The following is a 26,071-nucleotide window of genomic DNA, read 5'->3' on the forward strand; positions in this document are numbered from 1 at the left end:
CCCTGTGCCCAGGCGCCACTTCCTCCAGCAGCTGTTGTATGACCCCGAGTGACAGAGGCGAGGGCGGGCGAGCTGACCTAATATAGGTCTTCCCCTATCCCTAAATTCCCTTCGCCGTTTTAACAGCTGAATAACAAAGTAAGTGCTGCAATTCACAGAAAAGAGGCACCTCCGAATCACGCCAGTTTGTTGGGTTTGACAGCGACAAAGGCCTTAAAATACTAGTGAAAGGCCTCAGACAGTTTTGGCTTCATTACAAGTGAAGAGGGAAATCCATACTAGCAGCTGCTGCTAAAATTAAACATTCATAGCAGGGCTGCAAAACTTACACCCCAGAGTCTTAAAGGAGCTAGCCAAGGAGCTCTCTGAACCACTTACTGTTTGTTTTTAACAAATCTTAGAAACCTAGGGAAAGTCCAAAGGATTGGTGGAATGCCAGGGCATTTCCAATGTTTAGAAAGGGAACCACGGACCATATTAGCTTGAGCTCAATCGTTGGCAAAATAATGGACTGGTTAATCTGGGACTCTATCAAAGAATTAGAAGCTAAAAATACAATTAATGCCAGTTTAGCATTTTTTTTATGGAAGGTAGGTCTTGTCAAGCATTACCTTTTTAAAAAGAACAGGATTACAGCAACTATATTGATTTACTCTACCTGGATTTCTCTGTGGCATTTGATTTAGTACCAAATGACATTCTGATTTTTAAAACTGCATGGAACCATCAGGGCACTTCTTAGATCAGTGTTTCCCAAACTTGAGATGCTGCTTGTGTAGGGAAAGCCCCTGGCGGGCCAGGCCATTTTGTTTACCTGCCGCATCTGCAGGTTCGGCTGATTGCAGCTCCCACTGGCCGCGGTTCATCGTCCCAGACCTATGGGGGCTGTGGGAAGCGGCGCGGGCTGAGGGACGTACTGGCTGCCGCTCCTGCAGCTCCCACTGGCCTGGAGCATCGAACTGCGACCAGTGGGAGCCACAATCGTCCAGACCTGTGGATGCTGCAGGTAAACAAACTGGCCCGGCGCGCCAGGGGCTTTCCCTACACAAGTGGTGTCCCAAGTTTGGGAAACACTGCCTTAGATGGATAAAAACGGCATCACTAACAGATCCCAAAATTTAGTTATTGGAGAGATGTTTCTAGAGGGGTCCACCAGGGATTGCTTCTTGATCCAACATTATTGAATATTATTATCAATTATTTAGAGTAGACTATGATATATATAATCTTTGCTGGTAAAGTTTGCAGATGACACAAAAATTGGTGGGGTAATAAATAACAAGGAGGACAGGTTACAGTTACAGAGTGCTTTGAATTGCTTGGTTTAGGTGGTCACAATCCAACAAAATGGATTTAACAGCGTTGAATTAAAGGTAATACATCAGGGAACAAAGAATTCAGGTTATACCTACAGGATGAGATACTTGGTTTTGGAAAGCAGTGACTCGGAACAGGATTTAGGGGCCATCATGGGTAACCACCTCAACATGAGCTCTCCTTTCAAGGCTGTGCAAAAGGACTAATGCAGTCCTAGGATTTATAAAAAGGTGAATTTCAGGTAGAAGTAGGGAAGTGATTTTGCTTTTGTACACAGCTTTGGTAACACTGCCACTAATACTAATACTGTGCCCAGTATTAATGTCTGCATTTCAAGAAAGATGTAGAAATACTGAATAAAGTTCAAAGGAAAGATCAAAGGAGGGCCACAGAAATGATCCAGGAGCTGGGTTTTTTTTGTTTGTTTGTCTTTTTGCCTTCCTCTGAAACATCAGAGTGTGTCCACTGTTGTAGATGGGGCACTGGACAGGGTGAACCAGTGTCATATGGACACAGAGTGTGAGGCCAGAAAGGATCACCAGATCATCTAGCGTTATGAAATGGTATAGAGCAGTGGTGGGCAACCTGCGGCCCCCATGCTGCGCGTCAGGGTAATCCGTTGGCGGGCCGTGGGACACTTTGTTTACATTGACTGTCAGCAGGCATGGCCGCCTGCAGCTCCCAGTGGCCGTGGTTTGCTGTTCCCAGCCAATGGGAGCTGTGGGGAGTGGCGCAGGCCGCATGGACCTGCTGGGAGCTGCGGGTGGCCATGCCTGCAGACGGTCAATGTAAACAAACTGTCTTGGGGCCCACCAGTGGATTACCCTGACGGGCTGCGTGCGGGACGCAGGTTGCCCACCACTGGTATAGAGGGTGTGCTGCCTTAGATGCTTAGCCGGTGTTCTTGCTCAAATGCTCAGGGTCTTACTGATCACCAGATCTGGGTTCAGGAAGAATTTTTTCCCTAGTTCAGATTGGCAGGGACTTTGGGGTTCTTCTTCGAGTGATTGCTCATATCCATTCCATGTAGGTGTGGGCGCGCCGCGTGCACGTTCGTCGGAAGACTTTTACCCTAGCAACTCAGTGGGTCGGCTGGGGGCCCCCTGGAGTGGCGCCACCATGGCGCCGGATATATACACCAACCGACCCACCCACTCCTCAGTTCCTTCTTACCGCCCATGTCGGTTGTTGGAACAGTGGAGCGCGGCTTAGCTGACCTCCACTTCCCTAGCTACTCGTAGTTTCTCTCGTTAAGTATCGTATATAGTTCAGATTTTTATAGTTGTAGTTAACTTTATTTGTTTTTAGTATAGTATAGTGTATTTATTTCACAGGGGTTCGGGGTTTATCCCCTTCCCCTCACCTGGTGCCGGGTCCGATGCCCGGTCCACACGGTTTTATAATGCTCGGCCGGCCACAAGCCGATGCCGACAAGAGATCCTCTCCTAAGTGCCTCGAGGAATCTCACCTCACAGATAAGTGCCGCATTTGTGAGGCCTTTAATCCGAGAACAAAGGGGAGCGGGACTTTCGTCTCAAGCAGCTCCTGACGGAGGCAGCTCTTGCTCCTCCGCTCTCGGCACCGAGCGCTGGTCAGTCTTCAAGAAGCGCTCCCTCGGCACCGGATCGCCGGTACCGCCAAGGCCTCCCGGCACCGCCCGTCGCTAGCACCGACGTCCGCTCAGCACGGATCTCTCTCCTGGGGGATGAAGAGGCTCAGGACTCCTGCTGCATCCGAGCCGCCTGCTCCGCAGCCCGAGCGCTATGTTAAGTCGGATCGCCCGGCACCGATGTCTGCCGCGGCGCCGACAATATCCGCACCGCTAACTCTGGCCATGCAAGAGCTGTCGAGTCTGGTGCTGGAAAGCTCCCCGGTACGAACCGTGGTTGAGCTTGTTATTAAGCTGCGTCGGAGCCGTCTGCTCCGCAGCCGAGCGCTCTACTAAGTCGCACTGCCCGGCACCTATACCTGCTGCGGCACCGACAGTATCGGCACCGTCCACTCTGGCCATGCAAGAGCCGTTGAGTCCGGTACCGACACGCTCCCTGGTACGAGCCGCGGTTGAGCTCGCTCTTCAGCTGCGTCAGAGCCGCCTGCTCCGCAGCCGAGCGCTATACTAAGTCGGTCTGCCCGGTTCTGGTACCTGCCACGGCACCGTCAATATCGGCACCGTCGACTCCGGCCACGCAAGAGCCGTTGAGTCCAGCGCCTGAACGCTCCCCGGTGCGAGCCGTGGTTGAGCTCACTATTCCCTCCACGCCGGAAACATTTCCACAGCGAGGGAGTTGATGGCAATGACTGAGCCTGCGCTGCTTCAACCCCCGGCACCGCCAGTGCGGGTTATATTGTCTATCGGCGAGCCTGTCTTGCTCAGGCCACCCTGCGTCGGCACCACGGTCCCGCAGATGTTCTCGGTCCTGTCGCCAAGCCAGGTGCCGGCACCGCTCACGGTCCTGGCACCGTTCCCCCTATCGGTACCGGTTGTACCCGCGGCACCGATCAGCGTCCTGTTCCCCGACCTGGTACACTCGGTGCTGATCCAGCTCCCGGCACCGCTCCAGGCACTGGACTCCCGTAGCCACTCCCGGCGTCGAGCCTCGAGATCTCGGTCAGACTCCCGGCACCGCTCCGGTCGCAGGTCCCATTCTTGCTCCCGGTACCGGTAGGCCTCACGGTACCGATCCCCGGTGCCGCGTTGAGCGCCATGAGCTGGAGAGGGAGACTCTGCCCAGGGCTCTAACTTCTCCATGGCCATCCATTCGGATGTGCACACCAGAGTCTTCCGGGTGCCCCAGGCCAGGACCCTGACCCCCATCAGTGGCTGCCCTGTACATCTTGGGCATGCCATCAGGCCAAAGGCCTACCTGTGATCCCATTGCGCTCTGTTCCGTCAGAGCACTGGGTGGCGGAGGCGACAGTTAGCCGTCCCCCTCCGACCGGTACGGAGGAAGTCCGGTTCTGCCACTGGATTCCCACATCCCACCGGATCAGGAGGTCGTCCAGGAACGTGAGCCCACACAGGACCCACTGGTCCCCGGCCTTTCTTCTTCCTCCTCCCCAGATGAGGCGGTGGCAGGGACATCCGCCTCGGGCCCTCCTCCAATCGACTTGAGGGCCCATCAGGACCTCCTGAGACAGGTGGCACTCAATATGAACCTCCAAGTGGAGGAAGTCTCGGAGATAGAGGATCCGGTAATGGACATTCTGTCGGCTGACGCCCCCACTAGAGTGGCCCTTCCGTTCATTCGGATGATCCAGGCCAATGCTGATACCATTTGGCAGTCTCCAGCCTCTGTCCTGCCCACAACCAGGGGAGTCAAACGCAAGTACATGGTACCCTCTAGGGGGTACGAGTACCTATATGTACATCCTCCCCCTTGCTCCCTTGTCGTCCAGTCCGTCAATGAGAGGGAACGCCATGGCCAGCAGGCACCAGCCCCTAGATCCAAGGAGGCTAGGCGAATGGTCTTACTGGGCCGTAAGACGTACTCGGCGGGGGCCCTGCAACTTCGCGTAGCAAACCAGCAAGCCCTGCTTAGCCGCTACTATGGGTGGCGGTGGGAGAATTTACGGAGTTGGTTTCTCAGATCTCCCGTCAAGAGTTTGATGCCCTCCTGCAAAAAGGGCCGAAAGTGGCGAGAGCTTCCCTCCAGACCTTGTTGGATGTAGCGGACTCCACAGCCACGACTCTGGCCTCGGGTGTTGCTACAAGGCACATTTTATGGCTCCAGTTATCGAGCCTTCCCTCGCAGCTGCTGCACACTATACAGGACTCGTCCTTCAATGACAAAGGCTTGTTCCCAAAACTGACCCTAGGCTGCAAGGCCCAAAGGACAGCGAGGTCACTATGGACTCCCTCTCGGCATGTACATGCCGATGTCTTACTGCCGACCTTTCCGCCAGCCTCACCGCCCTTACCCTGCGCCTAGACAACGACAGGGCTTTGCCAGCAGGCGACGCTGAGGCAGTCGTAGGCGTTGGTCGGGACCCCTTAAGGACCCCTCTCACGAGCAATTCCTCTTGCAAGAGATGCGGGCGCTCCTCACCATCGGAGCTATAGAGGAGGTTCCAAGGACGAAACGGACAAAAGGTTCTAGCCCCACTAGTTCCTGATCCCCAAGGTGAAGGGAGGTCTCAGACCTATCCTAGACCTGCGGGAGCTCAACAAGTTATGATATACCTGGAGTTCCGCATGGTATCCATGGGGACCGTCATCTCATCCTTGGATCCCGGAGACTGGTATGCCGCCCTCGATATGAAGGGCGCATATTTTCACGTCGCCATTTATCCTCCGCACAGAAGGTACCTCCGGTTTGTGGCCAACCGTCATTTTCAGTTTACGGTCCTCCCGATCGGCCTCTATACAGCCCCCTGTGTCTTCACAGTGTCTGGCTGTAGTCGCCGCCCTCTCCGCCACCGTCGGATACACGTTCTCCGTATCTGGACGTTTGGCTCATTCCAGGGGCCACCGGGGCCCAAGTTACCACTCGTGTGGGCGTCAACGAGGTCCTATTCCTGCGTTTAGGCCTGATGATCCATATAGCGAAATCCTCCCTGATTCCCACTCAGGGAATAGACTTAACTGAGGCCACCCTGGACTTCAGTATCACACAGCCTGCTTACCTACGCCTTGATTTCACGCGATGGTAACCATTGTACAAGGTCTACGGACCTTCCCGGCAACTTTGGGTTGAACTTGCCTAGGTTTTCTGGGCCACATGGCTGCCTGCACGTGTGTAACCGAACATGCCAGGCTTCGCCTCCGTACACTTTAATCGTGACTCACCTCAGTGTACCACCCGGCCAGAGACAGCATGGTCATAGTCGCCTCGATCCCCCCGAGCGTCCTAGGCTCCCTCGACTGGGGGTCGACGCCCTCCCTGATGTGTGCAGGGGTGCTGTTCCATCCACCTCACCCTCGGTGTCCCTCATGATGGTCGCCCCCATCTCTTCGCTGGGGTGCTCACTTGGGTCACTTTCCCACTCCAGACCTTTGGTTGGCTCAACAGCTGCCCTTGCACATCAATGTCCGGGAGTTGAGAGCAGTCTGCCTTGTGTACCAGGCGCTTCAGCAGCACCTACAAGGCTGTTGTGTCTCGGTGTTCACAGACAACACAACAGACACCCGTTACATAAACAAGCACGGAGGAGCACGGTCCTCCTCTCTTTGCAGGGAGCGATCCAGCTCCGAGACTCCTGCACAGCTCAATCGACGGACTTGGTAGCGTCCTTTCTCCTAGGGGTCCGGAACACTCTGGCGGATCGCCTCAGCAGATCCTTCCTGTCTCTCAAGTGGTTGATTCTTCCGGATGTTATCCATTACGTTTCTGGAACTTCGCTCTCGCGAGAACAGAACGAGAGAGAAGGCCTCTCCCCCGGCTCCATCTTGGCTGCTTTTCTGATGCTGTGGACGAGCCGTCTGCCGTCCGCTTTCTCACCGCTCCCGCTGGTTCGCAAGGTCCTGCTAACACTTCGCAGGGACAGAGCGCATCTGATCATGATCGCTCCAGCGTGGCCCAGGCAGCACTGGTACACCATGTTGCTAGACCGGTCGGTAGCCAACCGATTCCCCTGCCTCTTTGACCAGCCCTCATAACGCTGGATCACGGCAAACTTTACCACCTAGACCTGCAATCCCTGCACATCTCCGCATGCCTGCTGCGGGCCTAAACCGATCCGAGTTACGTTGTTCTGCCTCGGTTCTACAGGATTCTCCTGGGTAGTAGGAAGCCTTCCACTCGGTTAACGTATCTGCCCGACTGGCAGTCTTTCTCTTGCTGCTACGAAACACAATGTTTCCCCCACAGAGGTTCTGATCCATTTCCTCTTGGATTGCCTATGATCTTCAAACAGCAGCGCCTGGCGCAGTTCATCATTAAGGGTGCACTTGGCAGCCGTCTCTACCTTCCTCCCAAGGGAGAGTGGCCGCTTCATATTCTCACACGCTGTGGTTTCTAGGTTCCTCAAGGGCTTGGGACATTTATGCCCCCAGGTTCGCCGCCCCCACCAACTCCTGGGTCTTCAACCTGGTTATAAGCAGACTTATGCCTGCTCCATTCGAACCACTGACAACATGCTCCCTGAGATACCTGTCCTGAGGGATAGTTTTTCCTTGTAGCCTTTTGCATCGGCTGGAGAAGTCTCCGAGCTTCGGGCTCTCACAGTGGACCCACGGTACACTATGTTGCGTAAGGACAAGGGGCGGTTGTGACCACGTCCGGCCTTCCTCCCTAAGGTGCTGTTGACCTTTCATATCATCCGGGATTTCTTCCTTCCGGTCTTCTTTCTGAAGCCCCATTCATCGCGACGGGAGCACATTTGCCCTCCCTAGACGTCCGTAGGGCGCTCGCTTTTTATGTCGAGCGGATAAGCCTTTTTGTACACCCCCAACTCTTCGTTGTATTGGCAGACCGGATGAAGGGCCTACCTGTCTCCTCCCAGAGCTTTCCATCTTGGGTGACGTCATGTATTTGCACCTCCTGTGACTTGGCCCATGTTCCGTCGAGCCACCTTACTGCTCGTTTCACCAGGGCTCAGGCTTCTTCTGCTACCTTTCCGACTCACATACCCTTCCAGGGCCTATGTCATGCTACTACCTGGTCCTCGATCCGGACCTTTGCCTCTTTGGTCTAACTGTCCAGAGATGATGCAGCCTTTGGCTCAGCAGTTTGCATTCTGCAACATCTCACTCCGACCCCACCACCTACGTAAGGCTTGGGAATCACCTACTTGGAATGGATATGAGCAATCACTCGAAGAAGAAAAGACGGTTACTCACCGTTGTAACTGTTGTTCTTCGAGATGTGTTGCTCATATCCATTCCAAACCCACCCTCCTTCCCCACTGTCGGAGTAGCCGGCAAGTAGGAACTGAGGAGTGGGTGGGTCGGCTGGTGTATATATCCAGCGCCATGGTGGCGCCACTCCAGGGGGCGCCCAGCCGACCCACTGAGTTGCTAGGGTAAAAGTCTTCCGACGAACGTGCACGCGGCGCGCACACACATACATGGAATGGATATGAGCAACACATCTCAAAGAACAACAGTTACAACGGTGAGTAACCGTCTTTTCTTTCATCTTTCTCTGCGTCATAGAGCATGGGTTACCAGCTGGTATCATCTGGCATATCCAACCTAATCAGTTCCCTGCCATTGCAGGGGCATTGGGCATTGGTAACACCTCGGTCTCTTCTGTTCTCTGCCTGTGTCATACAACTGTTTAGTCTTCTGAGGACTGCAATGCATAGCCTAACCCAGGGGTAGGCAACCTATGGCATGTGTGCCGAAGGCGGCACACGAGCTGATTTTCAGTGGCACTCACACTGCCCAGGTCCTGGCCACCCGTCCAGGGGGCTCTGCATTTTAATTTAGTTTTAAATAAAACTTCTAAACATTTTGAAACCTTATTTACTTTACATACAACAATAGTTTAGTTATATATTATAGACTTATAGAAAGAGACTTTCTAAAAACGTTAAAATGTATTACTGGCACATGAAACCTTAAATCTGAGTGAATAAATGAAGACTCGGCACACTGCTTCTGAAAGGTTGCCGACCTCTGGTCTAACCCAATTTACTGGGCTCAACACAGGGGTGACTGGGTGAAATTTAATGGCCTGTGAGATACAGGAAGCCAGACTAGATAAAGGTAAATTTTTAAAGGTATCTTTTAACTACTAGCTTAAGTGAGAAGATAAAAGATCAATTTTGTGTCTTGTTTGTGACTTTCTTTTTCCAGGGAAGAAAAGCCATCTTCTTTCTTGGGAACTAAATGGAAAGATACAGCAGAGACAGTGATTATTGGAGGTGGTTGCATTGGTGTAAGTCTTGCTTACCACCTGGCCAAGGCTGGCATGAAGGATGTCATTCTGCTCGAAAAATCTGAACTGACGGCTGGATCTACTTGGCATGCAGTAAGAAAGATCTTGTTAATCGCTAAGATCTCAAATACAAAAAGAGATTTCAGATGACTTGTAAAATCTGACAGTAGAGCAAAGATTTTATTTCCCCCACCCCATGGCCTTCCAGAAAATCAGTTTCTCTATTATTTATCTAGATAGAAAGGATAACACTAGGTTCTGTTCCTAGATCTATGATAGACTCACTATCTGACCTTTGAAGAGTCACTTAGGGTATATCTAGACTGCAGTCACTGGCTGTGATTGCAGTTTGAGCCAAGACACTTGAGCTACTTTTAATCTAGCTAGATAGGGTCACCCACAACAGTGCAGCTCTGGCAGCATGAGCTTCTGTGTGGGCTAGCCCCATGAGAAATAACCCAGGGTTCTGGGAGGATTTTTACAGCCTGAGCTGAAACTTGTGCTGCCCTGGCTTTACTGTTCTGGCTCCCAAGATAGCTAGATTAAAACTTTCTTGAGTATGTTGACTGTGATTGCATCCTGTGATTGCAGTATAGACATACCCTTAAACTACCCATGCTCCCCATCTGTAAAGTAGGATAAATGTTGGTAACGTGTTTTAAATCCAGGATATGCCCACACCTTGAATACTGCATGCAGTTCTAGTTGCCTCATTTAAAAAATAATATATTTGACTTGGAAAAAGTACAGAGAAGGAGAACAAAAAATATTGGGGTATGGAGGAGCTTGCATATGCAGTCCGCAGATTAAAAAGACTGGGACTGTTCAGTTTAGAAAAGAGATGACTACGTGGGGATATGATCGAGGTCTATAAAATCATGACTGGAGTGGCGAAAGTGACTAAGAAAAAGTTATTTACCGCTTCACATAACACAAGAACCAATAGAAGATATTTTACCTCGCCCACCTTGTCTCACAGGAACCGAGAGTCACCCAATGAAATTAATAGGCAGCAGATTTAAAACAAAAAATAAGAAAATACTTCTTCACTCAGTGAACAGTCCACTTGTGGAACTCATTGACATGGGATGTTATAGCTAAAAGTATAACTGGACCACCGCGTTGGGGACCCCTGCATTAAGGGCTAGCAGTGTAACAGGTTCCACACAAATCAGTGTCTGAAAGCTGAGTCAGTCAGAGCTCACTAGGGAAAGGTTATAAATAAGAGGATTTGGAGACTGCTTTGTGGACTCAATGGCTGAACAGTACAGGGCTAAGATGTGTCTATTGTGAGATCTGTGTCCCAGAGCCTATGCCACATTGGATCCTCCAGACTCTCTATCTTGCTGAAAGCTGAGGAGATGACCAACTATGGACACCATTGCTGCTGGCCATGGAGCTCTTCGGACTGTTGTTGCTGAATTGATTCTGAGGAGATGAAAGAAGAACTAGCTCTGAGGAGTGCAGCTGACACACATACACTCTTGATGCCACAGTGCAAAATCTGAGAAGTCATCTCTGTGAACAGATCAGAGGGAAGGGTGTACTTATGTGTGTGTGCACTAAGATGCAACTCGCACTGAAACTTATGTAACAGCAACAAAGTAGGCAAGTCCATATGAGAAAATGCCAGTAGAGATAGTCGTTAAGAAGAGTTTTTGCAAAGATTCCAAATGGTGGCTGCAGATGTTTCTATATATAAATGTTAATCTTCAGGGAATTGTAGCGCCCTGTCATGAGGTGACTGGCCCTTTTAGAAGGCAACTGCGTGCAGTCTATCCATGGGTAATGCTGATGAGTCAGCCTGAAAGTAGTTGAGTGCCTGGTGACTTTTTAGGGCTTAATTGTTAAATGAGTACCTGGATTAATAGAAAGCTTATTTGATCTCAGTGAGGGCTGCCCCAAGGAGGGGAATCAGTTGAGAATGGTGATCTCCCTGTAGAGAGTAAAGGCTGTTTCTCAACCCAGCTCCAGGGAGGAGAACTGCGGGATTTCTTTGTATAAGAATAATAGAAGACTGGTGAAAGCTGAGTACCAGCTTCAGGAAGGAGAGGCGTTCTTTGCATAATGATGATGAAAAGACTGCTGTATCACAGCTCCTGGCGGAGAGTTGGGAGTTCCTCACTTTAAAGGAAGTTTCAGAGACTTTAGAAGAAAGTGTCAACTGGGGAAACAAGAGTGGGACCAGAGCCCTAAGTGAAGGGGTTTCTTTTCTTGCTTGGTGGACTCTTTATTGAATAAAGGGGAGTTCTCTAATATGAAGCCTATCTTGAATTTATTGCTAGTCTCAGTATGTCTTCACTACCCGCCATATCGGCGGGTAGCAATCGATTTCTCGGAGTTCGATATATCGCGTCTCATCTAGACGCGATATATCGAACTCCGAACGCGCGCTCGTCTACTCCGGAACTCCACCACCGCGAATGGCGGTGGCGGAGTCGACGGGGGAGCCGCGGACTTCGATCCCGCGCCGTGAGGACGGGTAAGTAATTTGAACTAAGGTACTTCGACTTCAGCTACGCTATTCGCGTAGCTGAAGTTGCGTACCTTAGATCGAACCCCCCACCCAGTGTAGACCAGGCCTCAGAGGGGGAGAGTTTAAAATGGAGTGTCTGCAATGCCTTGACTGACCATTAGGGGCCAGCAGCAAGCTGAAATGTGAGTCTGTTACAGGTCCTCTCTCTCCGTGATTTAATACTATATAATATAATATTTTTATAAAAAGAAATCATGAGAGGACTGAGCTCTGGCCTATGCTTCAGCAGAGAAGTAGGCTGACGTGCAGGGAAAGGGGACTATATTAATTATACATAATATTACCTCAGTACCCGCTAACCCATTGCAGAATATTGATGTATCGCTCTGTGGCACTAGAACCTGGGTCTGTGGACCCTGGGATGGGCTGATAGTCCCAAATCACCACTGGGAGGGTATGCAGAGCTACATTCAAGAAGCAATGTGGAGATTAGGTGCTGCAGGAAATACTGCTGAAAGGGTCTATAGTGACACCACTCTGCAGCCCTCTGGCCAAAAGCACTATACCTCTACCTCAATATAACGTGGTCCTCGGAAGCCAAAAAATCGTACCGCGTTATAGGTGAAACCGTGTTATATTGAACTTGCTTTGATCCACCGGAGTGCGTAGCCCCCCGCCCCCCCGGAGCACTGCTTTACCGTGTTATATCCGAATTCGTGTTATATCGGGTCACGTTATATCGAGGTAGCGGTGTATTTAACCCTGAAGCAAGGGTAGTCAATAGGCAAACTGCGGATCGCCAAATGCTTTCGAGTGGACCATGAAATTTTTTTATTTACTTATTATCATTATTATTATTATTTTTGTATTAGTTTCTCTGCAGTCTGGACCTTGACTATACCTTGACCAAGAAATTTGGACCTTGACAAAAAATAATTGATTATCCCTGCCCTGGAGGGTGGCCTAGGTAGTTGTCTGGGCACCAACACAGACTTCTTGCCCGTTGTGACTCCAGACCTCATCTGGCTTCTGATCTCCAGTCTTTGACCCCAGCCTAACTCTGACCTTATTCTTGCCTCCTGATTCCAGCCTTACACTATCCCGGATCTCTAGTCACTGACCCCCGTCTAACTCTGACTCTTGCTTTTGGATCCCAGCTCTAGCAAATATGTGATGCCTGCTCATTGACTACTGTCTTGGATGCTAGGCCTGCTGTGACTCGTACGCCAGACTGCCTGTACCCTGGTCCCTTACACCTGGATACCTGCAGGCATTTTGGTTTGGATCCCTCCAGAACCATTCTTGGCAGTGATGCATCTCATAATGATTGTACAGCAGCACCGTAGTGGGCTGTAAAAGTGGGTGGCCAGGTGACTGATATACAGAGGGCTGATGTAAAACAGGTGGATATGCTCATTTGTGCATTTATAGATCCCATCTCTGTGAGATATATATATATATATATATATATATATATATAAACAGAGATTCCCAGCACAGTGATTTAGGCAATCCTGAGCATACTGACGGTCACAATTTCTTTATACCTGTCATTGATAGGCTGACCAGAGGGTTAACAATAGTGTACCTCCACCGTTAACAGGTAGTCGTGCAAAGGAAACATCTACTCCTGCTTTGAACCTTTCTTCTGAGATGAATTGCTTGTTGTTATACACCTCTACCCCGATATAATGCGGTCCAATATAACACAAATTCGGATATAACGTGGTAAAGCAGCGCTCTGGGGGATGGGGGTGCTTTACCGTGTTATATCCGAATTCGTGTTACCATAAGCGGTTCCTCTGCGCCCCTTGTTACTTGCTGCGGCCCTCCCCAACATTCTGCATTAAACTTTTATCCATTGATTATTTCATCTAATGCTAAGTCTATGCAATCAGTTGCCTTTTCTCTTAGAATAAGTTTTTGTGAATAGTATCAGAAAGCCATTTCCTTGAGGGGTGAAAATAGGCACTTCCGTCTTTAATCAACAGGTCTGTTCAAATGGCTCATCCTCTTTTATGCAATGGTTGTGCAATACTTTCTTAGCCAATAATCTAGGGTTGATACTTCAGAATACCATTAGCCTCTCTTAGGTAGAGGAGAAACTTCTCTCTGTGTATTTTGTGGTGAGGGGGTTGTCAAAAGGGAAGTAGGTTGCACCCTTGGTATTGAATCATGCTGTTGTTAGGTTACAGTTTGTCAACAAGAAAAGGCATATGGCTGGCCCATTCCCCTTGTGTTTGTGCTTGTGTGTTTAGGAATATGGGCAGTAGGTCACGTGGGCCATCGCAAAGTAGCCCATGCACTCTTCTTAAATTGTGCCCTCTGTCACTTTGGTTGTGCCTTTTAATTTCCCCCAGGCACTCTGTGATAGGGCTTTAGTTGTCATAACACTTCTATTTTCAGTAATTTCTCACTATTTAGTGCGGTAAAACATCTAGGGTTACAACTTGTATACAAGTAAAATGTAAAGTGTTATCTGAAAACAGAAAAAAAAATCTTTAGGGTCCTTTGAATGTAATGATAAACAAAAAAAATATAATTGTTGCTTTTCTGGTGCTGCTACAAAATATCTCCATGCCTGTAGCCCCTCAAAATGTTTTTGTTAATCTTATTTTATTTACTGTTTCTGATAGTCCATAGTATGGTGGGAAATAATACCTCATATTGTTTCTGTGTGACAAATGCTTACCGATGCTAAAGCATGATAGCCAGTGATGAGCTGCCAAAATCTTAATAACCGGTTCCCTATAAAAAGTTCTGATTTAAGGGGGGGGAGCGGGGGAGGGGCCGGAGTGGGGGGAGACATACTCGTGGGGCCGGGGGCCCCTGCAGGGCCTGGGGCAAATTGCCCCACATGCCCCCCGGCAACCCTAGAACTTGCACCTCTCCCCCCTTACCTTGCCGGCAGCTCAAAGCAGCAGGACGACTCAGGAGCTCAGCTGAGCTGCCCAGCTGCTGGCCATGCTGCAGCTCTGCGGGGGAGGGGGGCTGGGGGGAGACATCCTCATGGGGCCAAGGGCCCCTGCAGGACCCGGGCCAATTGCCCCACTTGCCCCCTCCCCTCTGGCCAGCCCTGGAGCTTGCAGCAGGACCACCCCACACACACCTTGCTGGCACTCTCAAAAAGCGGCAGCAGGATGACTCCGGAGCTCAGCTGAGCTGCCCAGCTGATGCCGGCGGTTGGCCACTCTGAAGCTGGGGGGAAGCGGGGGAAGGGCCGGGGGAGCCTCAGCCTCCCCAGCTGGGAATCCTGGGAGCAACAGGATGGTCTGGCCCACAGACCAGAGTTCTTTGCCCACTCCCTGGCCCTTTAACAACCGGTTCTCCACGGAGGTCTAATTTTAGCAACTGGTTCTTGGGAACCTGTGGGAACCAGCTCCAGCTCACCACTTGATAGCCAATGGCTACCTACAAAACTATTTAACTAAAAAAGATATGTCTGTTATCACTATTCCTTTGAAGTCCAGAACAGCTCTCTTATCCCCCTCGTCTGTAGCACATGGTAAACTTTTAAAAGTTTATTTGATAAGATTAAAAACTGTATGTTTAGCAAAAGAACATGACAGTTTTATATTGGGCGGGGAGGGAGGGAGTCAGGAAAGGAGGAGGAAGTGGGCTTGGAGCTGTTTCTTCAGATTACCATGTCAGAGGCTATAGCCTTATCTGTGAACTTCATGCAGTGACAAAGCTATGGCTTTTGTCTTTTTAAAATTTTTATTTTTTTTACCGTAAAGCCCATCTGTTGTGGGTTTTGTACTGTATCCTAAATTTTAAAGCTTTCTTTACAGCTTACAAGTAGAACAGGATTTGGTTTTCTTTTTCTTGCACTTTTAAAATTCTTTCTGTTCTTTTCCTTTTCTACAATTTTAAAACTTTCTGTCTGCCTTTCTCTCTCAAATCTGCTTTATTTTGTAAATTATTTTAAAAGGGCTTATTCTCTGTCTACTGAACTTTATTTAAAATGTGTAAAAACCTGTTTTCTTCTGAAAAATCTTCTAACCATAACACATGAAAAAAACACACAAATAGTTCTAATGCACCCAATAAAGAAAAATATTTTAAAAATTCAAAATTGCTACTGAGACAAAAGTGTACATGTCCAAAAATGGGACTGGATGGCAGGACATACATGAGAAAAGGGTCATGGAAACTTGTGAAAATTTATGTGATGAATAAAGGTACAGCAGTTAAACTACTTGCCAGTACTTTTGTCTTGATGGGTTGTAATAGAGTTGCAAGAGGAAGAATTCTGCCATAAAGGGGTGGGGAAAAGAGACAAAATGGGAAAAAAAAGCTCCCATAACAGGATGATTGTCATATTGTGAAGAGCTAGTCAACAGTTCTTCCTACAACAGTACTTGATGGTATTACATTAAGACAATAAAATAGTCTGCTCCAGAATATCGTGTTGTGATACAGGTTCAAAAGGGAATACCTATTATGTAAAACCTCAGAGTGACATAGCTTGCCTCATGACTACAGTTGAAAAAGAGAGGGATCAAAGTTATTATTGTCAGTAGTTCTGTCTCATGTCATCTAGATACTGGCTCATATAACAACAGTTTTCCCTGTAGTAATGCCACACTAGGCAGAACTTAAAATATTTTATTTATTTATTTATTTTATTTAGCACGGTAATGTTCATGACACTTTTACAGACAATATATTGCTCCTGCCCCAAGGAGCTTACATTTTAATTTAGACAACATACTGCTTCAGATTTTCTCTTTCAGAGTCCAGCCAGCATTGCTAGAACTAAGGGTCACATTTTCAGTCAATTGTATTTCTGCTGTTACTCAGTGCTGAAACCTGGCTTGCAAGTTCTCAGCTCTGGAGCAATGTTACAAAATTTCAGATAAATTGTGTTAGCTGTTTTAGGCACAATACTGTGAAAAAAGTTGTTTGACTTTCATTTTATTTAAATAAAAACAGTTCAGAAAGCATGAATTTTACTCTAACGTTAATAGGAGACACAACTGTCAGGCCAAATTCTGCTCATATTTACACCTATCTAACCAGCTTTGAAACAAGTGGTGGTTGCCTAGGTACAAATGGGAGCAAAATTGAGCCTTTAAAGAATACATAGACCTCTTCAAGCCATATTCTATCCTGAATCCCTGTGCAATCCCAAGTCATTAGGAGTAAGTCAGTCTGGACAGAATCGGGCCCTTTGTTCTTAATTTGAACAGTTGTTTTCTAAAGCAGTGCTATCATGTATCATCCCAAAAATTCTTTATGTAATCTTTTTACCATGCAAAATTCAATGTAGTATTAATTATTATCAATATTAATTATTATAGAATAGTTAATAGATCATAGCACAAAGAAAATGAAATCATAGTAAGGTGGTCTGGTCAAATCTGTAAGGAGACGAAGCGTGTGTGTGTGTGTGTGTGTGTGTGATGAAAGAAATAATGAAATTTCTATCAGAATGCTGCTGTGATAACGGGTGCAGTATAAAATCCAGAATAGAACAGAACTAAAATACAAGAAACTAAACATATAAATATTACAGAAGAATTCTATTATAAGGATGGATTTTGGCAGGGCCGGCTCCAGACCCCAGCGTGCCAAGCGCGTGCTTGGGGCGGCATTTTTCCGGCAGGGTGGCAGGCGGCTCTGGCGGACCTTCCGCAGTCATGACTGCGGAGGGTTCGCTGGTCCCGCGGCTTGGGTGGACCTCCCGCAGGCATGACTGCGGAAGGTCCGCCGGAGCCGCCTGCCGCCCTCCCAGCGCACCCTCCGCAGGCACGTCTGCAAGAGGTCCCCCGGAGCCGCGGGACCGGCAGCACACCCCCTGCGGCATGCCGCACTGCTTGGGGCGGCCAAATTCCTAGAGCCGCCCCTGGATTTTGGCAATATCTGTTTTGATTTTCATATGCAAATGGTCACCACATCTAGATCAGGAAGGTAATTAGTTAATTTCTCAAATCAGAAAGAACAATCTCCATCTGGCAAAGATAGAGCAAACTCTTCTTGGAATTTTAATCCTAAAGCAGGTTGGTCAGGTTATAATTGGCTCTAAATAGCACTCTTGAAACCAATAACATTCTTTATCTACAGCCAAATAGCACTCCGAAAAGTGTGAAATTCCTTCCTACATTTAAAAAGGTCAAAGATATTACTTCCAATTTGATCCTTGTAACTAAATGCCCATGGGTGGTATTGTGTGGTGAATAATCAGAGACACTATCAAATGGTTTTGAAAAGTAATTTTTGGCCCATATAACTAATTTATTATTACCAACAGCGATCACTACAACTGAATTTCACTTAATATAGATTATTAAATACATCCAGGGGAGGAACAAAAGACTGATCAGGCAATTTTTGTACAAATAAAGGAAGACAGTACAAAGGTTATGATATGAATTGAGAGAAAGCAAAATATATGTAAATAGCTAGAGAAAAGTGAATGTTTTAAGAGTTAAGATATAATTTATTTCTTTATTCATTTTATTGAGCAAAACAGTAGATCAGACCTTGAGGACCTAATTTTTAAGAAGTTATCAAGACATAAATTAACTGAAAAAACAGCAATAAAATTGCACTAGGTTCTGGCTCAAAACATTTAAAACGAAGACATTCAGATTGTGAACAATATGGAAGATACTTATGGATCCAGGCCTTAGTAACAAAAATAATTCACAGTAACCACAACTGAAATATATATCATTAGGTGGATGGTTTTAAAAGGTTAGATTGTTTTCCATGGGTCTCTTTTGGGGATAAAGGTTTATACTATTGTATAAATTTTAAAATACCAAAAAGAGAGAATCCTCATAATGAAAATTTGGAAACTACCTTCAAAGTCATTGAATACATCCCCTGTAAGGGCAGGATAAAGTCCCTAGACAGAGCATTTCTAAGATATTGTTGAACTATTACCACATTTGATCTTAGGGTATAGCTACACTTGAGAGTTGCAGTGCTGGGAGTTACAGCGCTGGTCGTACAGCTGTGTAGGGAAAGCGCTGGTGTGTGGCCACACTCACAGCTACCAGCACTGCAGTGTGGCCACATTTGCAGCATTTGCAGCGCTGTTGGGAGTGATGCATTATGGGCAGCTATCCCAGCATTCAAGTGGCAGCAATGTACTTTTCAAAAGAGGGGGGTGGGGTGCAGTGTGACAGGGACCGGGGGAGAGAGAGAGAGAGTGGATTTTTGGAGCCGACACTATCAGCTCCCTGCCTTGCAAAATCAGAAATTTTTCCTGACCCCTTACTCTTAACTGCAAACAGCCTGCAGACCAGATAAGCAGCTGCTCCAACGGACTCCCTTTCTCACCCATGCCCCCGCTGTTTCTCTCGTCAAGCAAACACTCATCCCCCTGCCTGCCTCATTCACAGCAAGGTAGTGGGTTTATCTCATTTGATTGTTCAGTCAGTTACAGATTGATCACGGCAAACAGGAGCTGTGTTTGTTTTTTAGATAAGCAGCTCCCGGAGCCCCGAGTTCACAACAAAACAAAGAGAGGCAGCATAACAAAACAAAGGGAGTAATTTAGTTAAAAGCATTCTGGGATAACTCCTAATACCCTGGAGGCCAATAACAGCGCTGGTGTGTGGCCACACTTTACGAGCAGCGCTGTAGCACCAGCGCTGCAATGGTTATACCCCAAGCAGACCCAGGTGTACAGCCAGCACTGCAGCCAGGGAGTTGCAGCGCTGGATGTGCCCTGCAGGTGTGGACAGTTACTAATTACAGCGCTGGAAAGCCTCCACCAGCGCTGCAACTCTCAAGTGTAGCCATACCCTTAGTGATGCAATATATGCTTATGGCAAAGTATAAATTGTTATAGGAATAGCATTAAAATTAAATGCAATACAAACATGTTTTTAAATAAAACCAAATCTTGCTAGCCTTATTCATGTGAGTATATAAGTCCGATTGACTTGAAAAATTAAAGGCTTAAGAAAAATATACAATGCAAAGTAATTAGAGATGGCAAACTGAAAAATGTCAAAACCAAAAGTAGTTTTACATATGTGCTTATTTGGCAACTGTAAATTGAAACTGTCTGCATTCTTGAAAAAATTATAAGAGCACTTTTAGGGAGACACGATGTAATCACCTGTATTAGGATTCAGCCAGGATACCAGTGTTTATATGCCTCCTCTTGAAAACCCCGTGATCTTTTATTATTATTTGTTTATATTTTATTGATTTTTTTCTTCCAAAAATAAGAGAAGAACAGACAAAAAGACAAAAGAACAAAAAAGTGAAGGAGTGGAAGTGAGAAAAAGGACAAACAGTGGTAGGGATAGGAAAGGAGAGTGAAATTTCCAGCTAGTAGAAATTGTCAAAGGTTTCTAAAAAGTTAGATCAAATCTTATCAAATGTATCTGAGGTCCCTCTTCTCTGAAACATTAGCTGCTTTTTAGCTCCTAGGTCAGCCAGGTTGTTGTCATATTGTACCGTCTGTTGTGCCAAGCTTCTATCCCTGGAGGCAGTCTGCTCTTCCACATAAGCAATGCAAGTCATTTGGCTGCAAGCACTGCTCTACAGAACCAAGCTTTCTGTGAGTTGGAAAGTTTTTAAGACAATGGGATATATCCCAAAACACAGTTCTGAGAAATATATCCATTATCATATTATTCCTTTCCCCTTCTTCTAACCAAAAGGATTGTATCCTGGGAATGTCCCAAAATATGGAAACCCACATCTCCAGCAGCAGTATATTTTGGCAAGGTTTACAGGATTTTAGAAACCACAGCTAGTTGGGAACTCAGTTTTATGTCTCATCCAAAAGATTTATGTAGAAAAATGAATAGTTTAAGCAAGGAATGAAACTATGGTAGAGAACAAGTACAACGGAGATATTGTGACTTGACAAATTGATGAGAGAAGACAAGTGGAAAAAACATTTGTGCATAGAAAGAGAATGCTAGTAAACTAGGAAACAATTTTATTATAAACAAACAAATAAATAAAAAGAACTGTTGGCTCCAGCCAGGTGTTGTTTTTCTTTGTACTGATAGTTCCTTTTGAATAACAACATCTGGAAAAAAGCTATCTAGAAAGGGGGAAAGAAAGCAATGCATTTCCAAAAATACTCATATGTTGTTGTTTTTTGTTTCTTATTCAAGGCTGGGTTAACAACTTACTTTCATCCTGGAATAAATCTGAAGAAAATCCATTACTACAGCATCAAACTCTATGAAAAACTGGAGGAGGAAACTGGGCAGGTGAAAGACTTAACTTTAAAAATATTAATTCAGATCAATATTAGTCATGCTAAAAAAATTATGGGAAGATTTAGAATGGATACGTTGTGTGTGTCTGTGTCTGTGTCTGTGTGCGCATGCATCTAAAGGGAGCTCTCATACCACAAGGGCTCACTTTATCTGAATGTAGTTTGCCATCTCTATGTCTATCCTACATTCATTTTCTAGCATTTAACTCCAGAATACTGCAGATGCTCCCCCACAATCCTTCTAACTCTTAAATAGAAAACAGATTTCAAAATTTAAACACGTATTATAACTCAGAAACCAAGCAGGCAAACAGACTGCAGTATCCTCTTTCTTTTTGAGTTAAAACAGCATTCAGGAATGAGCAATCTGACAATTAGGCATTCCTGGTTTTAATTTAAATGGTTTGATTCTGTCCGTAATCGAGAAGATTGCTGTAGTTCATCATATCTATTTCAGAGCTGTGCTTCTCTTTGGTGACTAAATCATTTTCTCCAGCCAACATTTTCCCTCCTTCGTGTTTGACACTGCAACAAAAATAGCGATTCTCACTTTGCTAATCTGCCAATTTGATAATTCTCACAAAAAACCCTGTGGCCTTACCCTACTTTTCAGCAGGATTAAAGATATTAGTAGAATGCCATAGTGAATTCTGCTATTACTAGATCTAATGCAGTACTTGCACTCATATACTGCGAGTATTAAAGCACAAATAGTTTAAACTAGGGCTATCACACTTAACTCACGTGATTTAAAAAATTAATCATGATTAAAAAAATTAATCACAATTAATCACAGTTTTAATTCACTATTAAATAATAATAGAATACCAATAGAAATTTATTAAATATTTTTGGATTTTTTCTACATTTTCCAATGTATTGATTTCAATTACAACACAGAATACAAAGTGTATAGTTATCACTTTATATTATTATTTTTATTACAAATATTTGCACTGTAAAAATGATAAAAGAAATAGTATTTCTCAATTCACCTCATACAAGTACTGTCATACAATCACTTTATGACAGTGAAACTTAAAAAAAAATTTGTTATATAACTGCATTCAAAAATAAAACAATGTAAAACTTTATAGAGTCTACGAGTCTACTCAGTTCTACTTCTTGTTTAGCCAATCGCTCAGAGACTGACAAGTTTGTTTACATTTACAGGTTTCAGAGTAGCAGCCGTGTTAATCTGTATCTGCAAAAAGAACAGGAGTACTTGTGGCACCTTAGAGACTAACACATTTATTTGAGCATAAGCTTTCATGGGCTACAGCCCACTTCATCAGATGCATAGAATGGAACATATAGTAAGAAGATATATATACATACAGAGAACATGAAAAAGTGGAAGTAGCCATACCAACTGTAAGAGGCTAATTAATTAAGATGAGCTATTAGCAGCAGGAGAAAAAAAAACTTTTGTATTGATAATCAAGATGGCCCATTTAGACAGTTGATGAGAAGGTGTATGTGTAATGACCTATTTATATAAGATACTAAATATTAACTTTTAAATTTATCTGACCTATTTTTTAAAATGTATAGATAGGGGAGATAATGCCCACAAAGTTGGCTCATTAATCCTATCTTAGAGGTTCAAAATTAATAGAGAATAATGAAATACGATAGAGGATTTTTTTTTGTTACAACTTATTTTGAAGGTAGTGCTCGCTCAGCTTAGTTAGGCTTTTATATGGTAACAAATTGTTCTTTACTCCCCCCAGTTCTACATTTGGGGCCTGATCCTTCAAGGGGATTTAGGGCTTGTGGTCACCGAAGTCAATGGCAAAACTCCCATTGACTTCACTGGTGTAGGATAAGGTGTTTAGACTGGGATAAGACAAAGTCTTAATGATAACTCATTCATTTATTTTTGCTATGCATGTTTTAGGCTGTGGGATTTCATCAGCCAGGCAGCATCAGAATTGCTTCCACCCCTACTAGAGTGGATGAATTCAAGTACCAAATGACGCGAGCTGGTTGGCATCCAACAGAGCAGTATCTTATTGGGCCTGAGAGAATACAAGAGCTGTTTCCCATATTGAACATGGAGAAGGTAAAGAATAGAATGTTGTGAAAACAACTTTCCTTGAGGTTAAATGTTGGACTTTCAAAGATATACTGTAAATCCAGGGCCAGATTCTCTTGTGCACTAAGGCCCTTAGTATAAAGGGTTTCGGCTCAAGCAATGTAAAGGGGCTTAGTGTAAATGAGAATGAGTCACCTCCCCATGTGATTCTATTAGGGCAACATTAACAAGATCCTCTGGGGGAGTTTCTATTGCATGGGAGAGTAAATTCGGGAAGAAAGGGAAACACAGAGCCTGTTCAGGACACAGAGCCGAGACTCAGATCCAAGTATTCTAAGAGAAAGCTCAGCAAAGGCAAATAGAGTTAATGTTGGCATACTGTTTCTGTTCTAAACTCCCTTATCTAATAGCTCAGAATTAGGCTTAGCAGAATTTAATTTTCACTTTTTTATAATTTTGCTGGATAATATGAATGTTTATTTTTAAGCAATTTTTATTTTTATCAATTTAAATTTTCACAGTTGCAGGAAATTGGGAGGCATCTGACAGTTGGGGGCATCTGACAGTTGGGGGTGGCTGACAGCAGACACTGAGATTTTAAAAGCTACAGCTTTATAACTGTGAAAACACAAATTGTCAACATCACATGTCAAAATATACAAAGTAAAAATCCTTAAATCAAACTCTAATAAGTTCTCAAGCAGCACTTTTCTTTCTTTGCCCTCTGTACATTTCTATTATTATCAATGGAAATATTTTTGTATGTGTATGGTGAAATCAGTGTTTACTGACATTTACTGATAAAAAAATCTAATCCTCCCAAGCCCACTCATAATGAAGTAGTGCTGTCATGAAGTAGGATATGAGATTGATACTGGAAACCAAGAGCCAGAGTGGAGGCACAGGGATTCTGTATGGATGGCTCCCTTCAGGTACCTTGGGATTTTCACAGATCTAGGGATCCATTGGACTTATGAGCAAGAACTGCAGCCCATTCTGTAGAAGCAAATTCATTTTTCTAGTGGAACAATTCACAGGGAATTCCATGAGGTGAATTTTGCAAAGATTTCCTCTGATTAACTCCCTCCCTGCTAGTTTTCCCATGAGAGGGGGTTATCAGGGCCATTATTTTAATTTTTAAAATGTGGTAAATGTTTTAACAACTATCATAGATTTTCATGGGATGAGAAATGATCATACTCATTTTAAAATGTGCAAATGATCTAAACCTTCTGAATGTTACTACTTATGGTGAATTGTCTGAAACCCTTTATGAGATTTTTGGAAGACATTTGACACATTCTGTTCATTTGCATTTCTTTCTGAAATCTTCATCCTTGGCCTCTATCTCTATAATCACAGATAGATTCTGATGCTGGAGAATCACACTTCCATAGGACAATTACAGAGTTAGCCCGTTGAAGTCTTGATAATATAATATGCTTTTAAAATTGGTTTTCAGTTGACTCAAGAAATTCAGTTTAATATGAGAGGCAATGAAAGCAATAATTTGAATTAATCTTGTGTGATCCACTTAGGTTTTAGCTGGCCTGTATAACCCTGGAGATGGTCATATTGATCCCTATTCTCTCACAATGGCCTTGGCTGCAGGAGCCAGGAAATATGGTGCCCTGTTAAATTACCCAGTCCAAGTGACAAACCTGAGCCCTAGATCAGATGGGACCTGGGAAGTTGAAACTCCACATGGAATAATTAGAACAAACAGAATTGTGAATACAGCAGGTAAGAATTTTAAAGTTTAAAAAATAACTGGTATAAGATCTAGTAACTCAGACTAAGCAGTAGTACTCTACTATTTGTCTTGTAGTAATGTGTGCAATATGTTTTCTAGTAACTCTCTAGTTCCTGCTGAACCCATAAAACCCATGATTTGGTATCAGGCTGTCCTGATTTTTTTAATGGGCTCTTGCTTCACAGTAGTATTGTGGAAACTGAGTGCTTAGTGGAAGAAATACCTTTCAATTATCCCTGACTAGACATTATTATTATTTATTATTTGTACAGAACAAAAACATTAATAACATTTCTTTTCTCTGTCTTTCTCTGTCCAACAAAATACTAGGGGTCAGACTATCCCGTTAGCTTTTACAAGACGATCTGGTGGTCTGGGTTGGGGTGGCTGGAAGGGATAAAATGCTACCTCTGCAGTATAGTTTCCTCTCCTTAAAATTATGGACCCCACATGGGTGCTCCTTGGGAAACAAGCTGGAATGACCAAACGGGGGTGGGGCAGGGAGTGAAGGGCTGGCTGCTCTCTATTATATCTTTCCTCAGAGACCTATTGGGGTGCAGCAAATAAGATAATACTGATCCTTTCAGTTTTATCTTACTCTGTGTTGCCTTCAGATGTGAAACTGCATTCCCATACCCCTGAAGGGGAGGATTTTTACTGTTTGACTGGTAGGTTAAACGCCCCCTTTTTAACAATATATTTTTATGCTCCATAAATATTAAGTTAAAATGATTTGTATTTATTTTCCTCTGTATGTAACTTTTAACATTCATTGTATTAAGTATTACTTATTCAGTATTAAGCAGTATGTAAAAAACTCCCCTTATTATATGCAGGTAACATGGCATTTTTTTAGTATGATTGCACAATACTTCCCATTATAAGACCCTATGTTCGGTTGCTTCTAATTTTGCCAAACGTTAACCTTTGGAAATTTTCCATGCCTGGTGGCTGTTTCAGGTTGATTTTTTTTTTTAATTTCTGCCAAAACTGTTCAGCCATTTCAAAGAACGAGGCTAGGGAAAAATAAATTGTTTTGACCACGTTAAATTCTTGAGACCTTTTCTTTGAACAGTTCTAGTGCCCCCATGCTTTGGAGAAGAAACTTTAAATTTGGCAGGGAGTGACCTCTGTGTCAGGGATGTGTCTTTTGCCTGTGAAAATCCACCCAAATTTGGCCAAGTTATAAGCCTTTGAAAAATGTTCATTAGAGACTTACAAGAGTTTAACAGGTAAAATCTCCAAAGATTTCATCCTTAGAGTGTGCCTGAACCTCTCACAGATCCTAGTGTTGACCAGACCACATATGCACCAACCTAAGGCTATGGGGACTCAGAAGGACTGGTTCCAGCTGCTCAGGGCAGAGTGGGGCTAGGCTAGGGTGACCATATGCCCGTTTTGCCCGGGACAGTCCCTTTTTGAAGCCTTATCCTTACTGTCCCAACTTTTTTGGCAGAAGTGGGCAGTT

At 45.0% G+C, this 26,071-nt stretch overlaps 1 protein-coding gene across 1 annotated transcript in view; it reads left to right on the top strand.

Annotated features, from left to right (window-relative positions):
- DMGDH (dimethylglycine dehydrogenase) overlaps positions 1-26,071 on the top strand; it is a 75,024-nt gene that overhangs the window by 441 nt on the left and 48,512 nt on the right. Inside the window, exons 2-5 of the mRNA XM_045021329.1 lie at positions 9,056-9,230; positions 20,706-20,804; positions 22,713-22,877; positions 24,389-24,593. Of these exons, the coding sequence (XP_044877264.1) occupies positions 9,056-9,230; positions 20,706-20,804; positions 22,713-22,877; positions 24,389-24,593 (644 nt within the window). The remainder of the gene's footprint in view (positions 1-9,055; positions 9,231-20,705; positions 20,805-22,712; positions 22,878-24,388; positions 24,594-26,071) is intronic.

Source organism: Mauremys mutica, chromosome 6, assembly GCF_020497125.1.
Source record: "Mauremys mutica isolate MM-2020 ecotype Southern chromosome 6, ASM2049712v1, whole genome shotgun sequence".
Lineage (NCBI taxonomy): Eukaryota > Metazoa > Chordata > Testudines > Geoemydidae > Mauremys > Mauremys mutica.